The sequence below is a fragment of the Coregonus lavaretus genome, assembly GCF_964263955.1.
Source record: "Coregonus lavaretus genome assembly, contig: HAP1_SCAFFOLD_3146, whole genome shotgun sequence".
NCBI classification, from domain to species: domain Eukaryota; kingdom Metazoa; phylum Chordata; class Actinopteri; order Salmoniformes; family Salmonidae; genus Coregonus; species Coregonus lavaretus.
The window spans coordinates 19,752-33,286 of record NW_028160457.1 but is presented as its reverse complement, the minus strand read 5'-3'; the positions used below and the strand labels follow the sequence as shown (position 1 = coordinate 33,286).

The window sequence follows — 13,535 nt, the reverse complement described above, 5'->3', positions numbered from 1 at the left end:
CAAATTGGATCAGAACTCCTACTGTGAGACTCTTTGTGAATACAGGCCCTGATCTGGGTCTGGGTAGAAATGCTCGTAACAACAGAGTGCCTCGTGACTTGTCGTCAGGGCAATGAGACCCCGTTTCCCAGGTAACCCTGAAGACCAAAACAAACGTGCGTTTCTCAGATTGACTTTGATTCATTAAGGCTCAGACGGGCAAGAGGTAACACTGATGCCCCGAACACACACTTCTAAAATCATCAGTTCTGATTATGTGTTACACACACATACAAGCTCCCCTAGATCCCTGCGAGAGTTTAGTTTGTAATCTCAAAATTGTTTTTCTTATACTTTCACAGCCTCAAACACAATCTAAGGATTTGAAATAGGCAAAAAAAGAAGGGATGTTATTCTGTTAAGAGCCAAATCATTGGAAAAGAGAAAGAGAAGATAATGAAAAAACTACAGAAGGCCTTTAAAAAAAAAACACAAATACTGTTAGAGAACAACAAGCTATACATGTGGGGCAAGTGAACATTATTTAATTTCTGATTGAAACTATTAAGAAAACAGAATCTTAATAAAATTCACAGTCTTGTAGCTCCCTGTTGTAGGGGATGGGGGAGTGGATAAATGGGGGGGGGGGGGGGTTGAATAAGACAGAATAAAACATTTCTACACCACCACACCCAAGGGGTCTGCTGACTCTGCTCAGGAAATGATATGTATGGAGGAGAGGACATGATGCATCATCAACTGTCTTTAAACAGCACACACTACACTAACGCTCACACACACACAGACACCCGCACACATGCACGCAAAGATATGTGCACACACACACATACACAATCACACACAGACAGCTAGCCCATGCACGCAATGCAGGTTAACAGAAGATAAAACCTCAGTAAACAGTTGCTAGACAGCTGAAAAGTAATCTCTGAGGTGTCTTCCCCTCTGAAATAAACAAAAAAGCCACATATCCTTCTCTGCCCCTCCACCTCCTCTCCGTCCTCCTCCTCTTCACTCCTCTTCTTGCTCTGAGCTGAGTGTGTGGTGTAGGTATCTCTGCATCATTTCAAAGTATGTCCTCTGTGTCTCTCTCCATCCAGCCTGTCCATCTCTCTCACTGGTTTGTCTTCACTAGTCTATCTTTTGGATGGATAGGGTGCTGTTGAAGTAGATAGCCTCTGGCTGTGTGCACACTGAGTGGGGTGTGAGGGAGAAACGGGGAGGTAAGCTGTGGGGGTGTCAGAGTTGTGGACTACCCCTTCAGGTGCTATGCAACCAGAAAACAACAACAAACTCCTCTCATCCTTTTGGGATCTTCATTCTCCACCTCTTTAATGTCATGATCTCCATGACGACCCACAGTTCAAAATAGAGGACAAGGCGTAGTGTAGACAGGACTAGGTCTAAACAATGGACCAGCAATGTGATCGAAAATGACTGGAAGTGAATGTTAGCAGTACAGAAAGCTCGCCATCAAAGTGGAAAATAAACACAATCGTAGTGAATTTCAGCTAACTACTCCGCAAACACATAACATAACTGTTTTACTGTCATTCTATTAATTAAAATGTTTTTCAAATTATTTACAGCCACTTTAATATTTGATTTCCCGACCACTGGTGACATTTTCAATGCTAATCCTGTAGAATCAGCAATGCCGCTGGTCCAATTAATTAGTTTATTTTCAAACGCTCCCGCATGGAATTGTTACGTTGTCTTAACCTTTGTTAGTTTTTACCTAGAGAGAGGAGAGGAGGGGGAACAGTAACAGGAAGTGACACAGCAGAGAACCTATATGGGTCAGAGTTCAAGGTTCAGGTCCTCCCATCTGAGTTCCATCTGAGTCGCGAGGGGGGCTGGGGCAGGGAGGTGATGGGTTGGAGGGCAAAGGTAGCAGAGGGTTAAGGTTTAAAGGTCAAAGGTCAGGGGTCATGGTTCACATCATGACGTGGCGCCTCCGGTGCAGGGCTAGGTGGTCAGACCGGGAGAAGGATCGGTCACAGTCGGTGCAGCGGAAGGGCTTGATGCCCGTGTGTTTACGGAAGTGTCGTGTAAGCTCGTCTGACCGGGCAAACCTCCAGGTACAACCCTCCCATGTACAGTGGTACGGCTTCTCTCCTACAGGGAAGAAGATATGGAGATTGGTTGATTGGTTGGTTGATTGATTGTGCAAATATTGGTTTAAAACAAGTTAAATGTAACTAAATGTAATCGAAAATGTAATCTATGTAATCCCCAAAAATAATTATTTATCATGAGAGGGCCATAGACAATATTTAGTAATGCTGCATACTCAAAGAAAGGTAAAAATCTCACCTTTCTGGTAAAAAATAGTTATAAATTGCTGAGGTGAAGTCACTTTTGAGGACACAAGCTCAAGTACACAGTCAAAATATGCAAAAAATATACAAATAGGAAAACATTTATATGATGTATTTCCTATTCAACAAAACTTTGAATAAGGCTTGAAATTACATATACTTTCTAAATATAGCATAATCAAATTATAAAATGACTAACTAAGATTTCACCTTTTTCTAAAGGTCTCTTGATCCAAATGTCTGCCCCCATCGCTGTGAACATCTCACAGAGCTCTAGCCTGGCTTCCTGAACTCGTTAGGAACTCACCTTTAATCTCATATTAATATTGTCCAACTATGACAAACAGAAAGAGTTTTTTGTTTTAAATTATTTTAGATTAATGGCTATAAATTGATCTCTGAACGTGATGAAACCACTCTCTTCTGCTGCGCTACGATGAAACGATTGCAGGCATGTGCTTTGTCCACGGCTGTGACGTAGGGTTCAGCCAGGAGTTGATGGACAGTCGGAAGAGCAAATAAAATGGTAGGAGGGACATCCCAGCTTCAAGTGGTTTCAGATTACACATCCTACTTCACACACAGGCTCAGAAAAAAATACTACTGTGTCCGTGGGAACAATGCAAGCCATTTCGATCTACGGTATCCACAGATCGATTTATAAGCAAAAATGTCAGTCGGAACTGGGACCAGAACCACACATCTAAGAGATTTTAAGAGGCAGTACTTTCAGTGAAAACAGATAAGATATGAAGCTCTAGTATATAATTAATATACATTAATTGTCTATTCATTGGCTACAGAATGCGGGCCCTGGGTCAGTCATTGGCTATAGATTAGTATGTGGGTGGGACAGGGTCAGCGTGTGTGTTACCTGTGTGTATCCTGCGGTGGGCTTTGAGGTGTGAGCTCTTGGTGTACACCTTGTTACAGCCATCATAGTCACACATATGGACACGCCTCCTCTTCATATCCGGCGAATCAGGATCCACCTGCATGTCCATATCTACGCCTGACCTGAGAGAGAGAGGGAGAGGGAGAAGGGAAGGCAAAGGAGAGAGAGAGTGTGCACGGAGGAGAGAGAAACAATGTAATAGAGAAAGAGAGTGTGCACGGAGGAGAGAGAAACAATGTGAGAGAGAGAGAGAGAGAGAGAGAGAGAGAGAGAGAGAGAGAGAGAGAGAGAGAAAATAGACCTGTCATTATATGGGTCAGGCTGGAGTGACATGCATTGAGTCATGTATTTACTGAAATTACAGAATGTCACAGAGGATCACCTGTAGTAGCAGGATTACTAGAAAGCAGCTAGCTACCTATATATGAACTGTGTTACATGAGCAGACATGCTCTACATATGACCTTTACCTCTCCAGCCCCACCCATACGGTCTACGCCCTAACTAACCCTAGAAGGAAATGCCAATGATGTAACACCTATTGAGCTCGCCAGCTTGTAGTCCTAAAACCCGGAAATGAGTTACCCTCTGGTTCGTTCAGCCATTCCTATGGGGAAAATGAATGGGGAAAGAGGGTTTTGGGATAAATGCCAAAAATAAGGTCTGAGGTTAACACAAGCTTAGGAGATCTTATATGTTTTGTTATATGAGATAATATCAGTCAGTTAACATGACCTTTATCAATTATGAAGCCTTTATGTGCTTTTTTTTATTACAAAAATGCTTTAAAAAACCAAATCAGGAAGTTCAGCCCCCCTTTAACTGGCTACGGCATCTCAAAATGGACAAACAGTACTATTGGCGCTTTTTTTCCGTTTTTCAAGTGAAGGTCTTTTAAGGGAGTATGCGAACTGAAGCATGCTGACGCCTTAACAGTGCCTGACTCTTAATAATCACTGCTAATTAAGTCTATTGTTTAGGTTCATCACAACTCATAGTGATTTATGGTCCCTGGGTGAAGTTACAGGCCACAGCCACCAGAAAGGGCTAGACAGTAACTGTCAAAAACCCATACAGTTGGACAGCTTCCAGTTCAAAGCTGATCTCTCCCTCTCTCTCTTCTCTCTCTCCCCAATTCTCCTCTCGCTCTCGCTCCCCAACTCTCCTCTCGCTCTCTCTCCCCAACTCTCCTCTCGCTCTCTCTCCCCAACTATCCTCTCGCTCTCTCTCGCTCTCTTCTCCCCAACTCTCCTCTTGCTCTCTCCCCCTCTCCTGTTTTTTTTCCTGCCCATCTCTCCATCCACCCTCCTTTCCTTCCTCTCCCTCCCATCCTCCCTGTTCCTCGCGTCCTTTCAATTTCTCCACCCTGCCTGCCAATTAGTTCACTCCCTTTCCTCCTCTCCCTCTTCCTTTCTCTCGTTGTCTCTTCCCAGCCATTGGCTCAAACACACTAAACCAGCAAAAATATTGATAATATTATAGCTTCTTCACCATATCCAGCCTGTTTATCACACTAACTCACCCCTCTCCTTTTCTCTCTCCCTCTCTTTCCAAACCGTTTATAAGGTGTGACGGCAAACTGCATTACATAATCTTGTTTACACCTGGTTCTGGGACAACCCTGCCCAGCAACACACACACACACACACACACACACAGCTAAGTGAACTCTCCAAGCACACACCCTGCATTTCAGTTAGAGTGCAGCAAGCTCTGTCTCACACAAAGTCATGCCTTTGGGGGTGTGGAGGCTGCTGCTCCCTCCTACCAAAAACAATCACACATGTATACATTCCGTCTCCCCTGTTGCTGCCTCACTGCACATAGTGTGACACACACACACACTGCCTCTCCTCCAGTGTTCAGGGGTTATATAAGTGTCCAGAGCAGAGCATTGCTGCAGTAATGTAATTAGTGCCAGAGAGTGGAGATGAGAGAGAAGGGACGGGCCCAGCTCACCACAGCCAAACCCCCAATGAAGGAGCAAATTCATCCTATTTCATTATTCTCTAATAATACACTCAACCTGCTACACTCTTCCTGTATCACACCACTCCTATATCAGGACTGCTAAACTACCCTCATTATGTACCCCGCAAATGTCTGTTGAAATCGTGATAGCAATAAGTGTTTTATCGTATCTTGATTTAAAAAAACCACATATCAATCAGCCTCCATAAATTATCTGACACACCCTGTAACCAAGCCCTGTGTACTGGAGGATGAGCCCTACAGAACCACCACAACCCTGTGTCCAGGCCCATATCACCACCTTCCAGTCTATGACACTCACCCTGTGTCCAGGCCCTGTGTACTGAAGGACGCTGAACCCGACTCTGTCCCACTCTCCACATCACTGTCACTCTGGTACTCCACTGGAGACATCGAGCCAGGCTTGATACGCACTAGAGGAAAAGATGGATCGATGGAGAGGGGAAGAGAGAGAGGGAGAGAGAGGATGTATGAAAGATGGGGAGAAGGAGCAATGGGACAGTGTAAGAAAGAGAATTGGACGAGGTAGAGGAAGTTGGAAAGGTTTACAGAGAGAGAGGGGAAGAGAAAGGCAAACAACAACAGGGGGTTAGCGACTTAAATCCAAACAACAGTAAAACACAGTACTTGGCAACACAAAAGGTAAGCCATCCCAGCTGAGCTGATTTGAATTTCTATTTGTGTGAGAGAATTCCTCATTATACTTAGGTGTGGTTCGCTGTGCTGCGGAGGCGGGTGATTGTATTTGTGAACCCCCCTCTTTCCCCTACCCCCATCCCTCCCTCTCTTAGTGGGTCAGAATGTGGTGACTGCACTGTTCAAAGTTTCTCTTCCCTGAGGATGAGAGGGGGTGGAGGTGTAGTGACGATGGGGTTGGGATTGAGGTAGGGTAAATAACTGTCCTTTGTGCATGAGGACAATCCCCCCCTCCCGTCACCCACACACTCCTCACCGCTGCTCTTTCTCCCGCGTTTGATAGTGGTCGCTGTGCGCGGTTCTGAAACATCAGTGCGCTGTTGAATTGGCGCCTTTTCCTAGACCATGTTGCAATGTGCATAATAGCAAAGTTAACCAGCATATTGGTGTTGAGAACAATGCGGCGGAGGCAGCAGCGGAGTTAGGAGACGAGAAAACAGCCCTTGCCTTAATTGTCTACGAAAAGTGAGGAGAGAGGAAACCTCAACTTAATTAGGTCTATAATCAATAGCCTAACTGTTAAATGTGCCTGGATTTTTGTAAATCATCCATATACAGTACCAGTCAAAAGTTTGGACACACCTACTCATTCAAGGGTTTTTCTTAATTTTTTAGAATTTTCTACATAGTAGAATAATAGTGAAGACATCAAAACTATGAAATAACACATATGGAATCATGTAGTAACCAAAAAAGCATTAAACAAATCAAAATACCCTTTGCCTTAATGACAGCTTTAAAATGCGGCTATTTTTAATCTTTGCTATGCTGTAATAAATGCTTTGCACTTTTTTTCCCCCATTAGAACAGCCTCTCTGGTATTACTTATGTATTTAGTGTTGTTTACGCTGTTCCAAATTGTCTGAAAAATTATATTTATAATAATAACCCTCCTTTTTCTTGATCTCATTCTTATTGTTATTATTACTATTATTATTATGATCATCATTATGATAATAAGTAATATCATTATCATTAGTAGGCTTAGTAGCCTATAGCAGCCTTATATAACCACCATCGAACTGTAGGCCTAAGAGCGCATCCTGTTTAGTCTTAACACCGTAACTTACTCAGGCCTATATTTCAATACTTATATAGGCTACTATATCAATAAATCATTAATTAGTTAATATCATCACACAGCATACGAGTCATTCATGATTTGAAATGCAACCAAGCATTTTAGTTTAAAAATAAAATAACAAAGCGACCCTTGAATAATTAGTGTAAACAATAAATAAACTGTTCCATTTCGGCAATTGCATTCACGAATACATGTGACTGTTTTTAGTCTTTGCTGTAATAAAGGCTTTACAAAAAAAACGTTACCACAGACTCTCTGGTACGCTTTCATTTATTTAGTGTTGTTTACAGTGTTCCAAATGGTCAGAGAAAGTATATTGTAATCTAACAGCGCTAGCTCCTTACCTTATTTTTCTTGCTCTCCAGTATTTCCCAAAACTAGTCAAATTTATTCCACACATCTGACTTCCCCTTTACCTCCTGAGCAAACAGTGAGTATTCCCCATATCGAGTTTATTTGTCACGTCCTCTGCATCCATTTTGCTGTCACATGGGTTACGGTGTTCAGAGTTTATTATAACAAATGTATTGATGTTATTATGATATGCTATAGGTCAGGCCATATTGGTCACACGCATGCGATGCATACATGTGTCACGTAAAGAGAGCAAAGGTTGAGGGAATAGGGAATGTTTTTCCTAACAAATGAGGGATTTCGGCTGTAATTATGTTGCAGCTACAGCAACACCACAGAGCGATAAACAGTTTTGATGTTCCGTGTTGGTCGCTGCAGCAGGGAGGAGAGAGAGACAACGGGTGCTAGTCACACTGGCTGTCTTTTTTTTTTTTCACAGCACAGCAAGTCTGAGTCTGGCGCGGCACAATCAATTCAATTGCGGTCGGACTCCCTCTAGTCATTTGCGTGTCTTAATTATTTTATCAAACAGCATCAGACAAGCTCAGTGCATCTAGTTGAAATGATTAAAACACATATAATGTGTATATATGTGTATTATTTATTTCCTTTATTTTAGGGGTAGATCCATCAATGTAATTGTCTGCATCTTTTCCAATCCCCTATATACAGTGGGGAAAACAAGTATTTGATACACTGCCGATTTTGCAGGTTTTCCTACTTACAAAGCATGTAGAGGTCTGTAATTTTTATCATAGGTACACTTCAACTGTGAGAGACGGAATCTAAAACAAAAATCCAGAAAATCACATTGTATGACTTTTTAAGTAATTAATTTGCATTTTATTGCATGACATAAGTATTTGATACATCAGAAAAGCAGAACTTAATATTTGGTACAGAAACCTTTGTTTGCAATTACAGAGATCATACATTTCCTGTAGGTCTTGACCAGGTTTGCACACACTGCAGCAGGGATTTTGGCCCACTCCTCAATACAGACCTTCTCCAGATCCTTCAGGTTTCAGGGCTGTCGCTGGGCAATACGGACTTTCAGCTCGCTCCAAATATGTTCTATTGGGTTCAGGTCTGGAGACTGACTAGGCCACTCCAGAACCTTGAGATGCTTCTTACGGAGCCACTCCTTAGTTGCCCTGGCTGTGTGTTTCGGGTCGTTGTCATGCTGGAAGACCCAGCCACGACCCATCTTCAATGCTCTTACTGAGGGAAGGATGTTGTTGGCCAAGATCTCGCGATACATGGCCCCATCCATCCTCCACTCAATACGGTGTAGTCGTCCTGTCCCCTTTGCAGAAAAGCATCCCCAAAGAATGATGTTTCCACCTCCATGCTTCACTCAAACATTTTTGAGACAAAAATTGATGCTTCACTGTCATCCTTCTTCTTCCTCCAAACAAGGCGAGTGGAGTTTAGACCAAAAAGCTCAATTTTTGTCTCATCAGACCACATGACCTTCTCCCATTCCTCCTCTGGATCATCCAGATGGTCATTGGCAAACTAGACGGGCCTGGACATGCGCTGGCTTGAGCAGGGGGACCTTGCGTGCGCTGCAGGATTTTAATCCATGACGGCATAGTGTGTTACTAATGGTTTTCTTTGAGACTGTGGTCCCAGCTCTCTTCAGGTCATTGACCAGGTCCTGCCGTGTAGTTCTGGGCTGATCCCACACCTTCCTCATGATCATTGATGCCCCACGAGGTGAGATCTTGCATGGAGCCCCAGACCGAGGGTGATTGACCGTCATCTTGAACTTCTTCCATTTTCTAATAATTGCGCCAACAGTTGTTGCCTTCTCACCAAGCTGCTTGCCTATTGTCCTGTAGCCCATCCCAGCCTTGTGCAGGTCTACAATTTTATCCCTGATGTCCTTACACAGCTCTCTGGTCTTGGCCATTGTGGAGAGGTTGGAGTCTGTTTGATTGAGTGTGTGGACAGGTGTCTTTTATACAGGTAACGAGTTCAAACAGGTGCAGTTAATACAGGTAATGAGTGGAGAACAGGGGGGCTTCTTAATTGAAAAACTAACAGGTCTGTGAGAGCCGGAATTCTTACTGGTTGGTAGGTGATCAAATACTTATGTCATGCAATAAAATGCAAATTAATTACTTAAAAATCATACAATGTGATTTTCAGGAAAAAAATTAGATTCCGTCTCTCACAGTTGAAGTGTACCTATGATAAAAATTACAGACCTCTACATGATTTGTAAGTAGGAAAACCTGCAAAATCAGTGTATCAAATACTTGTTCTCCCCACTGTATATATTTTTTCTATATATATATATATATCTATATATATATATATATATATATATATATATATATATACATATACATATACATATACACACACACACATACATGCATACATACACATACAGTACCAGTCCAAAGTTTGGACACACCTACTCATTCAAGGGTTTTTCTTTATTTGTACTATTTTCTACATTGTAGAATAATAGTGAAGATATCAAAACTTTGAAATAACACCCATTTATCTCTTAACACCATCCATATTGGATTTCTATTTGCCATATATTTTTCAATGTTTGTGGGTGTTTGTGTACGTGCATGTGTTCGTGCGTGTGTGTGGGGAGAGGGGTTCTTATGAAGACAGTAAGGGGCGGTGCCAGTGTGAGATATTGTGACGCGGTGAAAAAGAGACAGTGAGATATTATAACTGAAAGAGAGGAAAAGAGAGAATGAGAAAGTGCATGACAGTGAGATACAACAGGTGCATGTGTCCGTGAGAAAGAGCTTGTGTGTGAGAATGAGATTGTTTTGAAGAGAGTTAATATTGAAGAGACCCAAGAGAGATGTATTGCTTGCGAGAAAACCGTTCAAGAGGACAAGTGACACCCGATAAAGTGACAAAGATAAAGAACAAGGGAGAGGAATCACCTACTTCTGCCTGCTAGAGAAGAAGAGGATGGATGTGACCAGAGAGAACTCTGTTATCGTTTCTCTATTAAAGGGATAGTTCACCGAAATTACAAAATGACAAATAGACTTCCTTACTCTGTAAGCAGTCTATGGACAAGGTATGCTTTGGTTTTGTTTACCTGGCCACTGTTTTAAATGCTAACTTTTTAGCATTTGTGGCACAAAGCCAATGCAAGTCAATGGTACCTATATTAGCATTTTTGCGCTTAATGTCCAAATCATCCTTTATCATCCAAAATTGATTGTGTCACTCAATGAAGTTCCTTATAGATGATTCGAAAATGAAGCGCAAAAATGCTATCCCTTTAACTCTGAAGCCTTTATTTAAATCCTTATCTTAGAAGGTTGTATTTATGACATTCATATTGTGATTGTTTCAGCCTCATTACTTCAATGCTCTGGACAAGAGCGTATGCTAACTGACTAAAATCTATAACATAAACCTCAAAGCTCCATCTCAACAAAACACACCACCATCCTCCCTCCCTCTGACTCACCGGATCCCTCCGAGCGCCCGTCGCTCCCAATGAGCGGGACTGTGATGGCAGCGGTGGCCACCCCGTCCGTGGGAATGGTTGTGTAGACTACGGGCAGAGACTGGACCACCACGGGAATGGTCTGTAGCTGGCCCATCTTACTGGGCATGTTGACCGACGGGATGGTGTGGATGACATGCAGGATCTGCTGACCGCCTGCCCCCTGGGTGGACGCTAGGATGGAGCCAGGGGAGAGCATCTGTAGGAGGGCGGGATGTATGGAGAAGAGGAGGGGAGGGGATAGTGTGGGTATACATGTAGAGGAGCAAGACAGTGCACTACTTTTGTCCAGAAAGGAGAACAGGGTGCCATTTTGGACACAGACATTGTGTCAAGAATGGGAGTACTGTATTCAATTGTTAAACTGAAAGACAGAGCCTTTCAATAAAAAAAAAACATTGTAAACTAACAGTTACTACAAAAGGCATAGGAACCTGACTTCCACATTTTTGGCAGCCCCTAATATGCGTGAGTGTATTTCAATTTTAAGCCAACAGACACTACTACCCATCATTCCAAAAAGAGGAGCTAGCTAGCGAACCGATTGGCTTAATAACTGGTGTGGTTACCATGGTGTCTAGGAAGGTTACCGTAGGGATGGGGGTTGCCGACAGCATGGGCATCGCCACAGAACTCGGGGCGGGGTTGGCTGTGGTGGTTGGCGTAGAGACGGGCAGGGAGGGGCGTGGCTTGCCGAGTGACAGGTCGACAGGTTCCGTCTGGTCCTCCGGGGGGAGGGAGGAGTCGTCTGTTGTTGTGTCTGTGGTCATGCCTGTGGCTGTGGAGAGTAGAGGGGGAGACACAGGCTGGGTCTTCTCTATCTTGATCTTCAGGTCTGTAGGCTGGGGACACTCCTCACCTACTTCAGCCTATATATATATATATATATATATATATATATATATATATATATATATATATATATATATATATATATATATATATATATATATATATATATAGAGAGAGAGAGAGAGAGAGAGAGAGATGTATGGAGTAAGAGACAAAGAGGGAAAGGGTGAGGAAGAGAGAAAAGGAGAGAGGGAAGGGGGAGATAAATAGGGAGGAAGACAGTGGAGAGAGGAAGAAAGAGAGATGTCAGCACATGATATTTCTCCACACACACCCACCCACACTCACTCACTACAAACACGCTACACACACAGGCCTGGCCCCCAGACCCTGCTCTCACCTCAGCTCAGTTCAGCTGTACTCTCTGGCTGCACAAACAGAGCAGAGCAGGTTAGGGGAACAATGGTTGCTGTGTGGGGCCCTGGGAGCTGAGAGGGAGCTGGGAGGTGGAGAACAGAGCAGCAGGCCTAGAGCTGGCACACTGCCAGGAGAGAACAGCCCTGCCCAGCCCTGGCCAAGCCCTGCACTGACGCACCGGGCGTGTTTGAGCGTTAAGGCTAAAGCAACCGGCTATAGACGAAAGTCAAGGAGTGAAGTCGGGGGAGGTGCATCAGCGACAGCCGAAAGTCAGACACTAATGTGCAAGGCTCAGATCAACATGGCAGTGTTGCCAAATTAAAACAAATGTTTTCTTTATATGGTCGAAATAAATGATATTATCTAACCCCCCTATCACACACTCACAAACTGAAATCATAATATAATATTATGTGTGTAGATTCATTGTACAATCAATTAGTGAGAGAGACTCAAATATCACATGTACAAAAACATTAAGGACACCTGCTCTTTCCATGACATAGACTGACCAGGTGAAAGCTATGATCCCTAATTGATGTCACCTGTTAAATCCACTTCAATCAGTGTAGATGAAGAGGAGGAGACAGGTTAAAAGAAGGATTTTTAAGCCTTGAGACATGGATTGTGTAGGGTTTAAGTGTCTTTGAACGGGGTATGGTAATAGGTGCCAGGAGTAGGGCTGTGGCGGTCACGAAATTTCATCAGCTGGTGATTGTCAAGCAAATAACTGTCAGTCTCAAGGTAATTGACCGTTAATTAACATAAACACATTTAGCATCTCCTGGCTTCCACACATAGCCTACAAGCCATTTTAAAAAGTCTAATAAATGCATGTAATATAGCCTACACAGTAAATCCATTATTTATTTTAGACAGGTTTAAAGAAGAAAATGTAGTCGATTTCAGAAGAAAATAATAGCATACTCTGAGTTGTCCTTACGTTAGGTCCTGATGTAGCTATGCCAAATGGCTGTGGGCTACACTAGTTCATTTAGCAGACAAGATTTGCTTATAATTCAGTGGCATTATTTTATAGTATGAAGAATACAATTGAACAAAGCTGAATTAAATAGAAAGGATATTTTCTACAAACGATTTGAGGGAGTGCACACATGCGGCTATTCTGTGTTGAGTGGTTAACAAAGAAATAGGTACTCCTATAGGCTTAATTTAGAGTTATTAATGTAACTTTAGTTGTTCTAAAGTTGTTCTAGCGTAGTGCCAGTAACCGAAAGGTCGCTGGTTCTAATCCCCGAGCCGACTAGGTGAAAAATCTGTCGATGTGCCCTTGAGCAAGGCACTTAACCCTAATTGCTCCTGTAAGTCGCTCTGGATAAGAGCATCTGCTAAATGACTAAAATGTAAATGTTCTACAAACGTTAGGCTATATGTTTTGATTTTTTATACATCGTAAGGCTTCATGATGAGACTCTAATGATGACTTGAAAAAAGTCATGAGCTCTGCTTTGTTTTTTGCGCAGGCTG

General features: G+C 42.8%; 1 protein-coding gene across 1 annotated transcript; it reads right to left on the bottom strand.

Annotated features, from left to right (window-relative positions):
* Window positions 1-503: 503 nt before the first annotated feature.
* On the bottom strand, window positions 504-11,701 carry LOC311121822 (Krueppel-like factor 8). Its single transcript, XM_084196264.1, has 5 exons — window positions 11,429-11,701; window positions 10,800-11,037; window positions 5,507-5,618; window positions 3,193-3,335; window positions 504-2,115 (listed from the first exon to the last, which is right to left on the bottom strand). Exons 1-5 carry the CDS (start codon window positions 11,606-11,608, stop codon window positions 1,934-1,936), a joined length of 855 nt encoding a protein of 284 aa, XP_084052390.1. The 5' UTR covers window positions 11,609-11,701; the 3' UTR covers window positions 504-1,933.
* Between the last annotated feature and the right edge of the window lie 1,834 nt (window positions 11,702-13,535).